This window comes from Ranitomeya variabilis, chromosome 1 (assembly GCF_051348905.1).
Source record: "Ranitomeya variabilis isolate aRanVar5 chromosome 1, aRanVar5.hap1, whole genome shotgun sequence".
Taxonomy (NCBI): domain Eukaryota; kingdom Metazoa; phylum Chordata; class Amphibia; order Anura; family Dendrobatidae; genus Ranitomeya; species Ranitomeya variabilis.
In genome coordinates, this window is record NC_135232.1 from 1,029,965,964 (window position 1) to 1,029,984,155 (window position 18,192).

The 18,192-nt window shown below is 42.4% G+C and overlaps 1 protein-coding gene across 8 annotated transcripts in view; it reads right to left on the bottom strand.

The window, feature by feature from the left end:
- FAT1 (FAT atypical cadherin 1) overlaps positions 1-18,192 on the bottom strand; it is a 289,837-nt gene that overhangs the window by 28,215 nt on the left and 243,430 nt on the right. For all 8 annotated transcript variants that reach the window (XR_013220037.1, XM_077279642.1, XM_077279641.1 and 5 more), the window contains 5 exons: positions 16,898-17,035; positions 16,588-16,731; positions 12,047-12,244; positions 325-1,126; positions 76-201 (listed from right to left, as the gene is read on the bottom strand). Coding sequence is in view for 7 of the 8 variants with exons in the window: in XM_077279642.1 (XP_077135757.1) it covers positions 76-201; positions 325-1,126; positions 12,047-12,244; positions 16,588-16,731; positions 16,898-17,035 (1,408 nt within the window). In the remaining variant the exon portion in view is untranslated. The remainder of the gene's footprint in view (positions 1-75; positions 202-324; positions 1,127-12,046; positions 12,245-16,587; positions 16,732-16,897; positions 17,036-18,192) is intronic.

The window sequence follows — 18,192 nt, forward strand, 5'->3', positions numbered from 1 at the left end:
CACTTGGTGATGCCATTTTGATACATGATTATATTACAAGATTATCCTCCATCTAGCTCACTGGTCCCGTCTTACCACTGCACTGCTGGCCGACAGGGCATGCACAGCTGTATGTATCTTCTTTAGGGTCAGGCACACATTCCATACCTTCGGGACACGGGTTTCCTTCGCACACAATGTTTATAGTAGGACACTTTCCTCCTGTGTGAGAAAAAGATGAACGTGTGACTTCAAACTGAGCAGGTAGATAAATCTGAATTCTGTCACAATACTAGTTATTAAGGTTATTAACCCTTAGCCTAACCTAAGATGCCCCTTCGTTACCTTTGCACAAGCACACAGCTTTCCGTGCGTGTCTCGGTGTCACAAAGCTCAGCCGGGCAGTGCTATGTGTTGACATGACATTCTCATCGACAGTGATCTTCTCATCACAGAATCTCCAGGGACAGTCCACATCAGCGCAAAGCTTGTGGAAGACCTCAAGGATTTTGACGCCACTGAAGTCTTCAATCTCAGCAACTGAAGCGTTTACTTTTTGGATAAGGAGTTTGGGAACAAAATGTCCGCTGCCTGGTTTATCTACAGCGAGCAGGACGTCAAGGCTTGCCGGTGGATCAGACGGTTGAAGGCTAAGAATCTGAACATCAATTTTTCGCCCACCCAAAATGTTTTTCAGGGTTCTCTGGAAGTTGCGCCAATAATCTCCGATGAATTCCTCTGGAGAGAGATTTGCAAAGCGGAAGGTGATGCTGTGATTTAGCAGCTCCTGCGTTATCTGCTTGATGTGAACGGTTATATCGGCTGAGGTAGTAAACAGCCCATCCGTTACGCTGACATTTAGCAGATACTGGCCCACGTCCAATCTCTTGTGTGCTATCAGTTTCCCTCCAGTGCTGGAAACAGAGAAGAGATTCTCTACTTTGGAATCTAAACTATATGTAAGAGTGTCATAAACATCCTGGTCTGTTGCGTGGATCTTCCCAATCACACCACCTGCATATTCCTCCCCATGTGTGGTCACATATATTTCCAGAGGTAGAATGGCCGGAGGGTAGATGCTCTCTTCGATTACTCGCACGTCCATGTTTGTCACAGATGAGAGTTGTGGTTTACCGTTATCTGCCACCTAGAGGCAGAGAGAAGAATTACAGTCACAAGAAAATAAAACGTAAAATGAAGCACAGAGAAATCATTAAAAAGATGAGATGTTACTGGATATGACACAGAAACAGTCGACACATAAAGGATCATAGGGACATAAATTAAAGATCTGTGGAAATTACCACCATGATCACAACTTCCTTTAGGAACGCTTTCTGTAGCTCTCCAAAAAGTGACCAGCTGAAGTTATCATTAAGGATGAGGTCACAGCAAATCTAGCAGCTAAAAACACTTTCACCTTGTTCTACTCACACAGCAGAGGGTTTGTCACAATTTCTGAAAGACAATTCTATGTCAGCTACAGTCAAGGTCGAAAGTATTGGCATCCTAGAAATTGTCCCAGTAATGGATAAAGTATTCTCCCAGAAAATTATTGCAATTGCACGTTTTGTTATACACTTGTTTATTTCCTTTGTGCGCATTGGAATAACAAAAAGAAAACAGGAAACAAAGGCAAATTGGACATAATTTCACAGAAAGCCCCCAAAATTAAGGCAACAGCTGAAAAGCGCGTCGAGGTGGACGCCACTGAGGAGCGGGAGTCTATTATCACATATTGAGCAGTGAGTGTTGCCTGCACCTACACCTGTGATTAAGCACCATCGTTATGATATAGATCATTATACTGAGCAGTGACCATGCACTAGCACTTTACATATCTTCATATGATTATTTGACTCCCTCAAGACATATGTTTTTTATCATTTTGAGTGTGTGCCCCTTGTTTTTAAATGGTTATTATGCAAAATCTACAAGAGAGCCCCTAATTATCCCCATCCTAATAGCATTGGTCTTTTAATATGGACCTTAGGGCCTAATATGGACCTTTGGGGCCCCTTAGCTCCAGGCCTGGGAACAACTTGTAGATTGTGAGCCCTCGCGGGCAGGGTCCTCTCTCCTCCTGTACCAGTTGTGACTTGTATTGATTAAGATTATTGTACTTGTTTTTATTATGTATACCCCTCCTCACATGTAAAGCGCCATGGAATAAATGGCGCTATAATAATAAATAATAATAATAATAATTGCAACCCATTGTAGTTTTGTCCTTGCCCATCAGGTCTAAGGAGCACTGCCAAAACGGTTTCCTCCTCTTCCTTAATGATAGTTCTTATGTCCTGTTGTGTATGAGTATACGACTCTTTAGACCAGAGGTGGACAAAGCAAGAATGACATATAGGCCATTAGCACTTCAGTAACGCACCCCTTTATGCATCTGTTACAGAAGCTGGTTGCCTCTTTAGTGGTGGAGGTGGCTCCCCCTGCAGGCTGCACCAGTGGTATGTCTGCGCCTGCTTTATATACCGTGTTAAACTGGGCCTGATGAAGAAACCGAGTAGTGTCGAAAGCTTGCCATTTGTCATCATCTTTTCAGTTACCATTGAGGACTCTAAGTTTTGATTATTTTTCGATCTATGGTAAATAGATCTATTTTTCCTGGTGGAATACCCGGGAATGGAATATTTTTTTGTTCTTGAGCAGTTCGCCTTTTCACCACTAGATGGCGACAAAGCCTACGTTAACGTGTAAGTAGTAAGCGTGGTGATGAACGTACTATAAAAGTTTTTTTATTAACGGAATTCTTCACGTCTGCAAGGTTTGACATAGTGAGGTTTTACATCAGACATACTAAGACGTAAATTAACCTCTGTCGACAACCGCAAAGCAACTAATAAGCTGGAAACACGTTTATAAATGTACTTGCTTCAATGAACAAAAACAACTTTTATGGTTTTTTGTAAACTCATATCCGAATTAAATAGGTTTGAGGAGCTATCATGTAGTAGGAGGCATAATCAAATGCTAGCGCTTAAAGCAAACATTCACTGGCGACAATCCGAGATTACTTGCATGGAAAGAATTCAATGGGTCAGAGGAAAGGGAGGAAAGAAGAATAGGTCTTCTGTGCGCTCACTATTTCATTCTCTTTTATGTAAACCAACAGGAAGTTGTTCAGGAACGGTATTCGGATTAATTAACCAAGTGTAAATTGCCCAGACATCAGTTTGCTGCAGAGCTCACAGTCTTCAGCTGCATTTGTCATTGTTGAGAACTTTTCATTAAGGAATAGAAGGAGCGATTGTAAAAAATGTACAGGTAGAAGAAGTAGAAAGGACATAAAGAGGGTTAGTAATGTTTGGTAAAACCTGCAATAGAGCAGATTGATTTATAAGTTGAGGTGAGTGAACCCGAACTTAAATGTTCAGGGTTAGTGTCCGGAGCGAAACTCCAAACACAAACTTCTCCTGGAAGTCCAAAGTTCAGAGTTCAGGAGGAAGAGGGAGAGACAGAGAGCGAGGGGAATGGAGAAGCAGAGAGGGAGAGAGAGAGAGAGAGAGAAAGAGAGAGGGGAATGGAGAAGCAGAGAGGAGAGAGAGAGATGGAGAGGACAGAGGGGGAGACAGAGGGCAGAGAGGAGAGAGGGGAAGAGAGGGGAAGAGAGAAGGCAAGAGAGGCAGAGAAAGACACACACAGAGAAAGAGGGAGGGAGAGGAGGAGTGAGAGGGAGGGAGAGAGAGGAGGAGAGTGAGGGAGGGGGAGAGAGGAGGAGAGTGAGGGAGGGGGAGAGAGGGGAGAAAGTGGGAGAGAGAGAGAGAGGAGAAGAGAGAGAGAGAGAGAGAGAGAGAGAGAGAGAGAGAGAGAGAGAGAGAGAGAGGCCACACTCTGCTCACTAGCATCCAATCCCCATAACCCTGACCCCCTCCCCTGTCACATTTGTTTTTTCTTGCTTTGGCAACACTAACTGTATTTGGTCCTGCCAATAAAGTCTATTTGAATTTGAATTGAATTAGAGAGGGGGAGAAAGAGGGAGGGGGCAGAGAGGAAGAGAGACAGAGGGCAGAGAGAGGGAGAGAAACAGAGAGGGGCAGGGAGAGAGAAAACAGAGGGGCAGGGAGAGAGACAGATGGCAGAGAGAGGGGGAGAGGGAGAGAAACAGAGGGGCAGGGAGAAAGACAGATGGCAGAGAGAGAGGGGGAGAGAGGAGAGAAACAGAGAGGGGCAGGGAGAGAAACAGAGAGGGGCAGAGAGAGGGAGAGAAACAGAGAGGGGCAGGGAGAGAAACAGAGAGGGCAGAGAGAGAGAGAGAAACAGAGAGGGGCAGGGAGAGAAACAGAGGACAGAGAGAGGGGGAGAGAGAGGCAGGGGGAGAAAGAGGGGGAGAGATAGACCATGTGACTATTTCAGGCTACTTTCATAGTTCTTTCTAGCTGCTAGGAGGCTTCTGATGATAAGAGACCCTGACAGTTCTCGACAGCAATCTGAAGAATTGAAAGTGCAGCTCTGGACTAAGTGCTCATGCACATAACCGTAAATATCGGACAAGTACGTGGTTTTGCCAGATAGCACTCGTCCCTATGTTATTCAATGATGCTGTGCACATGTCCAATTTCTTCCTCGACCGAGTAGCCTAAGCAAAAAAAAATTGCAGCATGCATGATTGGCCTCCGATATCAGAATGAAGTTTATGGGTTCATGAAAAAAATCAGACCACACTCGGATGACATCTGAGAACAGTCGGATTTTCACGGACTGACTAAAGGGACTAAATTTTCCACAGATTACATTTTTAATTCTCCACATCCGAAAAAATTGGATCATCCTCTGATCACCCTGTACTCTTACTGAGATCAGAGTCTGATTAGCACAATCAGCCAATCCTCTCGGAGGAGAGAAGAACAGTCATATGACCCTCACCTTACACTGTGAGAGAATAGTACTGGGAATAGTAGTAAAATGGTTGCCAAAACTTAGATCTTTTTTATACTTTTTTTAAGCTAGAAAAACTTTATGTAAACTGTAAAATGTTCTTCAAAGTAGAAGATCTGCTGTAATAAGAAGGATTTGCATGCTGATAATTTTATATTATCTGAATCATGAATACTTCAATTATGATTAGATTAACCATAGAGCAAAGGCAAAGTAGGCGTACCATAACTATTAAAGAGGATAGTTCAACTCTTAGGTCACAGCTATTTTAGGAAATATTAATCCCTGTGAAATGGCAATTCTGGATCCTCATTTCACAGAACTCCTGTCATTCCTATTGGAAATGATTGAATAAGTTGACAACAAGGAATTACCAGCTGGGGAGTGTTACTGCATACTCCGTGGGGTCGTGAAGACGACCGTAATAATAATCGGACGAGTGCTATCCGTCGTTTTGACGAGGGCCGAGCACATGTCCAATCTTTTCCTTTATTGGCCAAGCATACGTTCAATTTCTTCCTCTATGGGGCCGAGCACATGTCCAATCTTTTCCTCAATGGGGTCGAGCACATGTCCAATCTTTTTCTCTATGGGGCAGAGAACATGTCCAATCTTTTTCTCTAAGGGGCCGAGCACAAGTCCAATCTCTTCCTCAATGGGGCAGAACACATGTCCAATCTCTTCCTCTATGGGGCCGAGCACACGTCCAATCTCTTCCTCTATGGGACAGAGCACACGTCCAATCTTTTCCTCTCTGGGGCGGAGCACATGTCCAATCTCTTCCTCTATGGGGCATAACACATGTCCAATATCTTCCTCTATGGGGCCAAGCACATGTCCAATCTCTTCCTCTATGGGGCCGAGCACATGTCCAATCTCTTGCTCTACGGGGCAGAACACATGTCCGATCTTTGCCTCTATGGGACAGAGCACATGTCCAATCTTTTTCTCTTTGGGACAGAGCACATGTCCAATCTTTTCCTCTATGGGGTCGAGTACATGTCCAATCTTTTCCTCAATGGGGTCGAGCACATGTCCAATCTTTTTCTCTAAGGGCCGAGCACAAGTCCAATCTTCCTGTATGGGGCCGAGCACAAGTCCAATCTTTTTCTCTAAGTGCCAAGCACAAGTCCAATCTTTTTCTCTAGGGGGCCGAGTACATGTCCAATCTTTTCCTCAATGGGGTCAAGCACAAGTCCAATCTTTTTCTCTAAGGGCCGAGCACAAGTCCAATCTTTTCCTCTATGGGGCCGAGCACATGTCCAATCATTTTCTCTATGGAGCTGAGCATATGTCCAATCTTTTCCTCTATGGAGCCGAGCACAAGAGATGGTCCTTGGAAAATCACAGCATACCAAAGTTCTATCTGATATTTGAATCGCACTCAACCATGTGAGTCCGTGGAAAACAATGGATTGCACTCGGATAACATCCGAGAGAATCGGATCACACTATGTTGACACACTAATAGGAAACTGATTTGCATAACTGAACTAATTCTCTAGGATGAGAAAATTTACGCTAGTCTCAACCTAGCCTAAAACTGTCAAATCAGAGGCACACTGTGAAAGGACACACCCATTTGTCAAGTTGAATAGTTACACCCAGTTATCAATTTAAAGGGATAGTCTCAGATTTTTTTATTTCAAATTAAAAGCTCGGTTATCAGTTTACATAAAACATCAGATACTCGCCAGCTGATTTACTTCTAATTCTTCTGCCACCAAGTCCTTAATGCAGCACAATTTGGAAGGCCTTTCATTGTTGGTCACATGACCCTGTTTACTTGTGGGAAACTACATTTCCCATAAGCCACTAGTGTCTCCAGAATAGATTCCTGCAATCTCCTGTGTGCTGCTAATGGTCACTACACCTCCTTCATAATACTGTATGCCATACAGGAAACATGAGCAGCACTCACAGGAAGAAGCATGGTGGAGTTTTATTGGTTTCCTCACCCAGTTCTCTGTTTACAATCTAAATCTATATATCTTGGTAAAAAATCTACATGTGTGCTGCATACAGGGTCGGTGTCAGCACCCGACACACCCGGGCAAGTGCCGGGGCCCTAGCAAGATGGGGGGCCCATTTTGACAAGTGTGACCAACTTTTTACTATTGATGCTGCCTATGCAGCCTCAATAGTAAAAAGATATAATGTTAAAAATAATTAAAAAATTGAAAAATCGTGCTATTCTCACCTTGCGGCGGCCCTGCAGCCTTCCTGCTCCTCGCGATGCTCCCGGCAGCTCCCGTTCCCAGTGATGCCATGCGAAATGAAATGACCCCAGATGACGTAGGATCACGCAAGACTGCTACGTTATCACAGGTCATTGTCTCGCAAGGCATTACTGGGAACGGGAGCTGCCGGGAGCATCACTAAGGCCTGGGCTGGATCCGGGGGCCGCCAAAAAGTGAGTATATAACTATTTTTTAATTTTAATTCTTTTTTTTAACAGGGATGTGGTGCCCACACTGCTATATACTACGTGGCGGAGTTATATACTATATGGCTGGGCTATATACTACGTGGCTGGGCTATATACTACGTGGCTGGGCTATATGCTACACATTTTGCACTTTTACAAATGTTCTACGTTAATACTTTCTAATGTTTACTTTAAAGGGCACCTGTCACCCCGTTTTTTCCGTATGAGATAAAAATACTGTTAAATAGGGCCTGAGCTGTGCATTACAACAGTGTATTTTGTGGACCCCGATTCCCCACCTATGCTGCCAAAATACGTTACCAAAGTCGCTGTTTTCGCCTGTCAATCAGGCTGGTCTGGTCAAAAGGGCGTGGTGTCTTCCCCCAGATCTTGCTTAGTTTTCCGTTGGTGGCGTAGTGGTTTGCGCATGCCCAAGGTCCCGAATCCACTGCACAGGGGAGTTAAAAGATCGCGATGTGCACTATTTCATTGGTGATCGGTGGGGGCGGCCATCTTCCTTTGGCCGCGTGTGCGCAGAAGCGGTGCTCTGCTGGCCGCGGCTTCAGGAAAATGGCCACGGGATGCCGCGCGTGCGCAGATGGAGATCGCGGCGGCCATTTTCCTGAAGCCGAGATGTGAACTCTGCTTCAGGAAAATGGCCGCCGCGATCTCCATCTGCGCACGCGCGGCATCCCGCGGCCATTTTCCTGAAGCCGCGGCCAGCAGAGCGCCGCTTCTGCGCACGCGCGGCCAAAGGAAGATGGCCGCCCCCACCGATCACCAATGAAATAGTGCACATCGCGCTCTTTTAACTCCCCTGTGCAGTGGATTCGGGACCTTGGGCATGCGCAAACCACTACGCCACCAACGGAAAACTAAGCAAGATCTGGGGGAAGACACCACGCCCTTTTGACCAGACCAGCCTGATTGACAGGCGAAAACGGCTACTTTGGTAACGTATTTTGGCAGCATAGGTGGGGAATCGGGGTCCACAAAATACACTGTTGTAATGCACAGCTCAGGCCCTATTTAACAGTATTTTTATCTCATACTGAAAAAACGGGGTGACAGGTGCCCTTTAAAAAGTTTTCCATTAAAAAATTGTCATATTCAATGTATGCAGTGTTTTCTTTGCAGCAAGTTTAGCTAACAATAAAATGCCTACTGGTAACTGAGGAAGAGGGAGTAGGTCACAAAAATTGGCATATAAGGGGTTGACTTATATAAAGCCCCTCTGCTGTATGGTATTGTAGAATTTACAATAGCTATCACTCATGTAAGAAGTGAAATCTGGCATTGTACTATACCTATATTTCTCTGCTGTATCTGTGCATCATGAATCGTGGTATGTGTTAAAGGGGCCCACTGAGACTCTTTCGCCCGGGGCCCTCAAAAACCTGGAGCCGGCCCTGACTGCATATACTGTACCACTTAGCATCGGTGGTGAAGAGAGCGATAGTCCTATGCTAATGACACAGCTGAGTGGTGCAGGGTGACAGGAGTGCATGTGTCCAGCCTGGTGCAGTGGGAACAGCGCACCCATCGATGCACCATGAAGAAGATAAATGGGTATCAAATGTGCATGCTCAACTGAGGCAAGCAAAACTACAGGAGGACAAGTCCCAGGGCAACAAGGTTACAAGCAAACATGAAAGATAGGCTTTAGCCACCCAAATTTCTGACATTGTCAACATTAGACACTTGTATTTGACAGCTCCTTTCATTCCTGCAGTGGGGCACACTGAAGCACAGCGAGAACACCTCTATAATCCTAAACGTTTACAAAGGCGCAGCACAAGACAACTGCAATAAAAGATGCTCCAGAGTTGTTATTTCCAGTTTTTTTTACTAAGACAGACATGTCTGGGGAGGTGGCCGGTCCTCTCTGGGTATTTTTCATTTTTAGGTCACTTCTGAATCTATTGTACATTTTTCTAAGTCTCGGCTTCACATTTTCTCATTTTTCTATGGCCGTGTAAGAAATGAAGAAGCGTTTGTAGCATTTATGACTAGTGGGTATACATTTCCTGGGCAGATTTGGTCATTATGTCAGTATAACTGTCTTGATTATAATCTTTATTCCTCGCTATTCCTCATCCTGTGGTAAAAGAGGAACTTGGTGTCAGTCTGTTCTCATCTCAGTTTGCGGTCCCCAGCCTGCTAGGCTTCTACTTTCTTGCTATCTTCCTGTCACTTTCCTCTGATCACCGGCTGTAGTCATGAATGCAGTGACACAAATCATCTGTGCTTCTTCCTACAGCCTCCGCATTATTGACAGTGGCAGACATAGCACCTATGTTGGGTAATGCTTGTGTGTCTGATTGTTCCAAAGTTCTTAGTATTTTATGACATGTTTACCATTTACTGACAGAGTCCGGGGGATATTACACCATGGGACTTTCCAGGGTGCTTAGGTAGAAGAACAATCATTTTCTGCTCAATATTCTATATTTTCCATGTCCATAAACTTTCCATGGCATGTCTTCTACTTCTAATATTAGAGATTAGTGCAATACTTGCCCTGGGCAACAAAGGACCAAAATGTAGGAAATAACTAGTAATAGTATCCTAACTATACAATATCATGGGAGGCTTTTAGGGCAGTTCTAGAACATGCACTGCGCTTCATAAATATGATTTTTGTCACAAAATGTGTTGATACCATCAGAATACAAGGACAAGAAGATATAAACAGTATCTAGTGGCCACAATCCAGCGATGTATAAGTACAGTGAAGTCTGCAGTACGCACCATATAGACATATGATCCAGCAATGAGGTAAATGGCAAAAACCATCGTAAAGAAAGACGCATGCCTTTCTTCAATAATAGTATGCAGCTCTTTCAAAGACAAGTCAAGCAATACCTTTACATGGCCAGTTTGTTCCTCCATAACTGAAAAATCAGAGTTTGAATTGTTATGAAAATGAAGCTGTAGGTCTGAAGCCTCTGTCACTCCAGGTCTACTCTCTGCCAAGCTACACCTCCTCCTGCTTAATTGACAGCCTCTATGCTGTGGGACTTTAGGCAAAGTAGCCATTAGTCAAGCAAGAGGAGGCGGTGCTGGCTGGGGAATAGAGCTGGAGTGACAGAAGTGTTGTAGATATTTGACACTCCTCTGTAAAAGTAGTGCCCAAAAAGACTTCCACTCTGTTTAAAATGTATTCACAGTAATTGGCACTCCAAAAGAAAATGTGCTCAACTTTTTGTTTTATTGTAGGCAATCCAGAAAATTATATATAAATGTTTCAGTCCCAAAACCTGGACCTTCATCAGATACTGATGGCTGTGTACACGCTAAAGAGATGGGCGCAGGAGGAATGAATGCAACCGTAGTCAACGTATGCAAGGCGCCTTGCATACAGTATACTCCTGAAGATGCCTCTTTGAGTTAATCTTTAAATTGTCTCCTGAGATCTTAAAAACTGCTTCTAGGTCCCGGGCACCAGAAGCCAGGAAAGTACAGCTGTGCTACCCTGTGTGCAAGTTGCCTCTTCAGAGAGAAAGAGGACTTGATCTCTATAGCGCCACCTGCTGGAAGCAGCGATCCTACAAGTCACAATCAACTCTTTAACGAGCCTTGCAACATGCCTTAAGATAAAAGCCAAATCAGAATTTCAATTTGCAGACACAGTGTTTTGGGCTATTGGCCCTCATCAGTGCAAAGTATGAGAACTGATTTGGCAAGGCAACAGGTGGCGCTATAGAGTTCAAGTCCTCTTTCTATCTGAATAGACAATTTTCATATTACATTTCCCAGAGGAGCATTGCCCGGCGAATAAGCCTCCTTACCTTGACAAGCCAGAGCTGGCACGTCACTCTCCACAACGAGAAACGTTACCCCTTAGACCCTGTGTGTGCAACTCCCAAAGAAATCAATTAGACGTACAAAAGCAGTGGTGTTTTTGTAACTCCTAAGTAGTGGAAACAATGTAGCTCGCTGTGCTATACTATATCCATAAAGCTGATGCATTTCTATAGGAGTTACGCTACTAATATTTTGCAGCTGCGTTTGGTTGTTAATGCAAACCTCTCCTCTGCTGGCCGGCACCTAGAAGCAGTTACTCCCATCTCAGCCAAGGAAGGGAATAATGGGAATAACCCTCTAACGGCGGAATAATTAAATTTACAATACCTGCTTTCAAGGTTAGAATGGTAATGAGAAAAGCACTTAATAGAGGGAGCTACACTGTTATTTACATAGCTTAAAATAAAACGAGACGTCATTGCCTAATTTATGGCGACACCTACTATTCCTCCATTATCGCCACGTTACGTTTGCATGATCATCATACAAGTCTAGAAAATATTTAGAATTGAGAGTCCTCAGTGGTTGATACCTTTTAATGGCTAACTGAAAAGATGCTAACAAATTGCAAGCTTTCGAGACTACACAGGTCTCTTCATCAGGCAAAGACTAAAAGAAATTCTGAAGAATCACATATTTATGTACAACATAGCACAAAAAAAAAAACCATGGATAAGACAGGTGACATGAAGCAGAATTACCATGAGTGATAAACAGTTATGTCTATAAATATTGGACCAGTTCTTAGATAAGGAATGTTTTATTGTCCTCTGATTGGGGTCTGGTTCTGTTGTGATGACCCCACATAGTCTGAGGGGCAAGTTCCGTAGCTCCTTAGTTGATGCAAAAAGACATAAATCCATGCAACACATTCATTCCTCCACTAAGACACTTCCGTATCATACAAGTCTAGAAATCCTACTATTCTAACAACTGGAATACCTGAATTTGTAGTAGAAAGTGGTCACTGGTTTTCCGGTTCAGAGCGGCTGCCGTCGTTATTACTCCCTGCTGGTTAATCTGAAAAGTGTCATCCTCGTTTCCACTCAGAATGGTGAACGTAAATGGAGGGCCGTTGTGAGACGAATCCTTGTCAGTCACCACCAAGTGCAGAACGCTAAACCCAATCGGCTTATTTTCCTGTAGAGATATATTTTTAGACGATTATGATACTGTCACAGCTAGATGTATTTGTCTACAAGTGGACTCGAGTTTCTGGCTTTAGTTTACAATTTTACCGGCCAGGAAAGCACCGGCATGGAGAATGGATCCTCACAGAGCCAATGAGACTGAACGACGAGCATAAAAACTGACAAGAACAGGAAAATTACACAAGACACTTTGTATCTGCAACCTGAATTGAATGTACTCATAGATAAATGAGCTTGTTACAGTTTCAAAAAGGATAACAGCGGCTTCAAAGCGTGAATGAAGACAAAACGGTAAAAATCCATTTTTTCGCTCGTTCCTCTATATATGAAATCCTATATTAATGACACGCGAAGATTATGTTAGACACCACTCTGGAAAAACTATTAGACTAATTTAAGTTTTCCGAGAACACAACTTGTGTGAAAGAAAATTAAAGGCAGAACTTTGCTTAGCCATTGGCACTTTCAGACTAATAAGGAAGACGAGTATAGACAGCCCAAAGCAAAGCCTAGGGTTCCTGACGACTCGGGAATTAGAATACAAAAACATTGAGGGCGAATATAAAGAGAGCAGCATGCAGGAAGATACATCTGCTGCCAAAATAACCCTCTAAAGACGCAAGTCTCTTCTCAAGGAAATACTCTGGAGGTGGTGGCTGAGGGTCTCAGGAGGAGGGCAGCATTTGGATACTAAACATATTCACACAGTCTATATAGCAAGGCTCTGAAAAAAAGTGAACCAAAAAATAGTCTGCCTTCAAATCCCAGAGAACTGAATGGACACCGAGGATTTAGAATAAGGAAGGTCATGGAAAGTACAGGCAACCTACAGAATAACCATGAATGAATGGGAAAATGTGCATTACAACAAATGGACACGTAGAATTCATTGATTTGATCATAGGGCGAAACCTCTGTAGCATCATTCATCATAGCATTAGAGTCATCGCCAATAGAATGATAGTCTCCTATTTATTTTACTACGATAGTCCATGAAAGATGTAACCTTGCCCGAGATACAAGCACATATATGGGAGTAACCTACAATGATAAAGGAAGACTGATGTCATTAGATGATATACTAGTCCCCAAAACCTAATCATGCACCATAGAGGAACATTGAAACTGCTATGGACAGTGGACAAGGAGATGGCCCAAGATGTTTCTGTACCGTTCCCTTATGTGCTGTACAAGCAGTGCCTCTCTATTCATAGTCTCCCTTTCTATAACTCTATTAACCAAGGGCCTCCTCTATGGATGCTAAAATCCATTCCTATTTAAAGGAGAAGTGAATGTAGAAATAAATGAATACATTTAGCAAGAAATATACTGTAGTTGTCCTCACTGTTTTTAGTCTACAGCCTTTACTGTGTGATTCTGAAACTGTCAAGCTTATAAAAATTATGCAAAGAAAAAAGGGGTTGATCTCTTCGATCAGTTCCAGGTTTGGCCTGCTGTAGTCCCATCTCCTTAGTAAAGGGGTTGAAATGAATGATTTTTTTTTCAATTGCCAGCAAGATATAGCAGGGAGGTTTCTGCTACAGCCGATTGTCTTAAGGTACCTTCACACTAAACGATATCGCTAGCGATCCGTGACGTTGCAGCGTCCTGGCTAGCGATATCGTTGAGTGTGACACGCAGCAGCGATCAGGATCCCGCTGTGATGTCGCTGGTCATTGATGAAAGTTCAGAACTTTATTTGGTCGTCAGACCGGCGTGTATCATCGTGTTTGACACCAAAAGCAATGATGCCAGCGATGTTTTACACTGGTAACCAGGGTAAACATCGGGTTGCTAAGCACAGGGCCACGCTTAGTAACCCGATGTTTACCCTGGTTACCAGTGTAAAATGTAAAAAAACCAAACAGTACATACTCACCTTCGCATCCCCCGCCGTCCGCTTCCTGCACTGACTGAGCGCCGGCCGTAAAGTGAAAGCACAGCACAGCGGTGACGTCACCGCTCTGCTGTTAGGGCCGGCACTCACAGTCAGTGCAGGAAGCGGACGCCGGGGGAGGCGAAGGCGAGTATGTACTGTTTGTTTTTTTTACATTTTACACTGGTAACCAGGGTAAACATCGGGTTACTAAGCGCGGCCCTGCGCTTAGCAACCCGATGTTTACCCTGGTTACCCGGGGACCTCGGCATTGTTGGTCGCTGGAGAGCGGTCTGTGTGACAGCTCTCCAGTGACCAAACAGCGACGCTGCAGCGATCGGCATCGTTGTCTGTATCGCTGCAGCGTCGCTTAATGTGAAGGTACCTTTACCACCAGACACAGGACACGGAGGAGGAGGAGACGGGCGGAAGGCGGATATGGCTTCATATTAGAGACACACAAAGAACATTTCTTGTACAGTACTGTGCAAAAGTTTTAGATAGGTGTGGAAAAGAAGATGCAAAGTAATAATGCTTTTAAAAAAACAGTGTGAACAGTGTAATTTTATTTTTTTTTAATACCAAAACGGAAAATGAATAAAGAAATCAAATCAATGTTAGGTAGAACTGCTTATCTTCAAAGAAGCAACAAAGCATCAATTCATCTACGTAGATGTGCACAAAATTTTAAAGAGATCTCAGCAGGGAGGTTGTTCTAAAGATCTTGGAGAACTAACCACAGATCTTCGGTGGATGTAGGCATGTGCAAATCTGTCTCTTCATGTAGTCGTAGACAGACTCGATGATGTTGGAATCAGAGCTCTATTGGCACCAAATCATCACTTCCAGGACTCCTTATTCCTTTTTACACTGAAGATAGTTCTTAATAACCTTGGCTGTATGTTTGTGGTTGTTTTCATGTTTCAGAATTAAATTTTGTACTGAACAGGCTCCCTGATGGTATTGCATGATAGATAAGTATATGCCTGTATTTCTCAGTATTGAGGACAAATTATTTTTGACCAAATCCCCAACTCCATTTGCTAAAATGCAACCTCAAACTGGCAAAGAACATCCACCTTGCTTTATTGTTGTCTGGAAACACTAATCATTGGTCCGTTCTCCATCCCTTCTTCAAACAAATTGTCTTTCTATTACAGCCAAATATTTCACATTTTGAGTCATCAGTTCAGAGCTTTTGCTGCTATTTTTCTGCACCCAATTTCCTATGTTTTCATGCATAGTTGCGTCATTTGGCCTTGTTTCCATGTGGAAGGTATGGTTTTTTGGCAGTAAATTTTCCAAACAACAGATGGATGTCCACTTGTTACTGCAAGTTCTGACTTCATGTCACTGCTGTACATCTTTTGATTTTGAAGGAAAGAAAGCATGATATGTCTTTTATCTGATGCACTTTGCAAGTTTCCTGGCCGACCACTGTATCTACAATCCACTACGTTACCCTATTTTTGGTGCTTCTTCAAAAGAGCCTGAACAGAATATCTTACAATAGCAGTTTTCCTAGGCGACACCTTGTTGATGCAGTTTAACTATTTCGTAAAAGATGTAATCACGACACTCCTGTCGTAGGTGACCAAGTAGGATATTATCCCAGGAATAAAGTAGAGAAAAAAGTTCTAGATACAAATTTATTGTGCGCAAGCAATCCAAAATGTCTACATTTTGGTCAATACATGACCTCCTTCAGAGACGCGGATTGCAGTTAGGACGCTACCTACCGCTTGTCTCGTCTGTTGCTTGTCATTGCAATCTGCATTATTGATGAAGGTCATGTGTTGACTGAAACGTCTAGATTTTAGATGGCATGCACCCAATAAATTAGCATCTAGAAGATATTTGAGTGCCAAGTTATCTCCACTGTATAACGGTCTTTAGTCTTGTTGTTGTGCTCAGTCTTTTCATGGTGTATGATCCGTGACAATTAACTATCTTCTCCAACCTCATCTGTGTCGCAAACGCTGGTTGTTCTTCACCGAGTTTTAAGCCTCTTACAGTTTCTCTTTGAATTCAGGACTAAGTTTCAAACAACAAATGAAAATGATGATCATTATCATTTGCTTGATATAATTCATTAATCATACACCTGCCTATGTTGAAGGCAAAGGGTGGTCACAGAAGATATTGATTTGATTTAGATTTCTCTTTAGCTAATTGACAAAATAAACTATTAACATTTCTATTTTTGAAAGCATTTTTACTTTGCAGCATTTTTCCACACCTGCCTAAAACTATTTCCGAATTCTGTATGTTTTCCAGTTTTATTTGTAATCTATGTCAAAATAGGATCAAAGAAAAAGTGGAAATCAGACGTTTTGCATTAATTTTTCTTTTTTGTGTGCATTGTCTGCATTTTGCGTGTTCCTTTTAAAGGTTAACAGCTTTGTAGAAGAATTCATGATCAGACAGCTAGAAACATAACATAATCTGACACTTACCTGAATGATAATGCTGTAATTCTCTTTGGAGAACACAGGAGGGTTGTCATTGACGTCAGACACATCAATGTTAACTCTTGTGGTGTTCATTCTAGGTGGATTGCCATTATCTTCTGCCTTAATAGTCAAAGTGTAACCAGAAATCTGTACAAACATCAATGTGATCGTATAAGTCATTATGAAAATATTATAAAAGGATACAGAAGATGGTACTTGTTAAAGTAGGAAGAGATTAATTTAATTAATGCTGGTGGAGTAACAATGCTTTAGAGGAAGACACTTGGGAGAAAAAGTATGCGACAAGACTTACCTTCTCTCTATCTAAAAGTTTATTCACTTTAACTTCCCCTCTTACAGGATCAATGATGAAGGTATTCCCCAGATTGCCATCTGTAATTGCGTAGCGGATGTGGCTGTTCAAAGGTCCATCGGCATCGTCTGCAACAACCTAGATAAAAGCACATTCTCATTTGGAGCAGACTCTGGTAGTGAACATTTTTGAAATAATTCTTCCTCATGTCCCAGTTTTTACTTATTAGATGATCTCCCAGCAGATTTATTTCAATACATTCCGTGTTACCTTCATAAACTCAACCAACTGAACAGAAAAAGTGCCCGAAGGAACAAAATACAACGTAACATCCTGCACTATTGTTCTCGAAAAATGATGTGATACATCCTTCCATGAAATCTTGCCAGATAAACTAGAAGTTGAAATATAAATCCTGAGGCTATAATTATTATAATATAGTGATAAGTTTAATGGTGCAAAAATATGAGTTTAATTACAGCATCTCAGCCCCACCTTACAATATTTGTCTATGAAACTGACAATAACGGTTGATAAATATCACACATCTCTCAACACTATTGTTTGAAATTACTGTAATGAAATACGTGCCCGCATTCTTCCACCAAAAACCTCAACACAACTATCTATCTCCAGGGCTTCTTCCTTCTTGAACCCCAGCTTGTAGGTCTGCTTCACACTTGCTACATTAGTATGAAAGTCTTGGAGATCATATTTGTATTTTTACAAAATATACCTAATGCCTAAATTTTAATGTAGATAAATGTAAGGTTATGCAATAAAATGTATAATTATGTACTAAAAATGGTAAAATACTCGGTGAATCTGACACTGAAAAAGACTTGGCCATATGAGAGAATGGCAGTGTCAATTTGAATGACCAGCAGCCATGTATCATGGGGCCAATTAAGACAGCCATAGATGCTCATGACGAGAACATAGTTTTGCCACTATAAAAGTCACTAGTGTGGTTACACTTAAAATACTTATACAATTTTGGTCCCCATTGTATAAGAAGGATATAGCTGAACTAGAGTGGGTGCAGACAAGAGTTACCAAGGTTATTAACCCCTTCACCACCTTGGGATTTTCCGTTTTTGCGCTTTTGTTTTTTGCTCCCCTTCTTCCCAGAGCTTTTCTTTTTATTTTTCCGACAATATTGCTGTGTCAGGGCTTGTTTTTGTAATTTTGTAAAGTTGTAATTTTGAATGACTCCATTATTTTTACCATATAGTGTACTGGAAAATGAGAAAAAAAATCCAAGTTCTGTGAAATTGCAAAAAAAAGTGCAATTA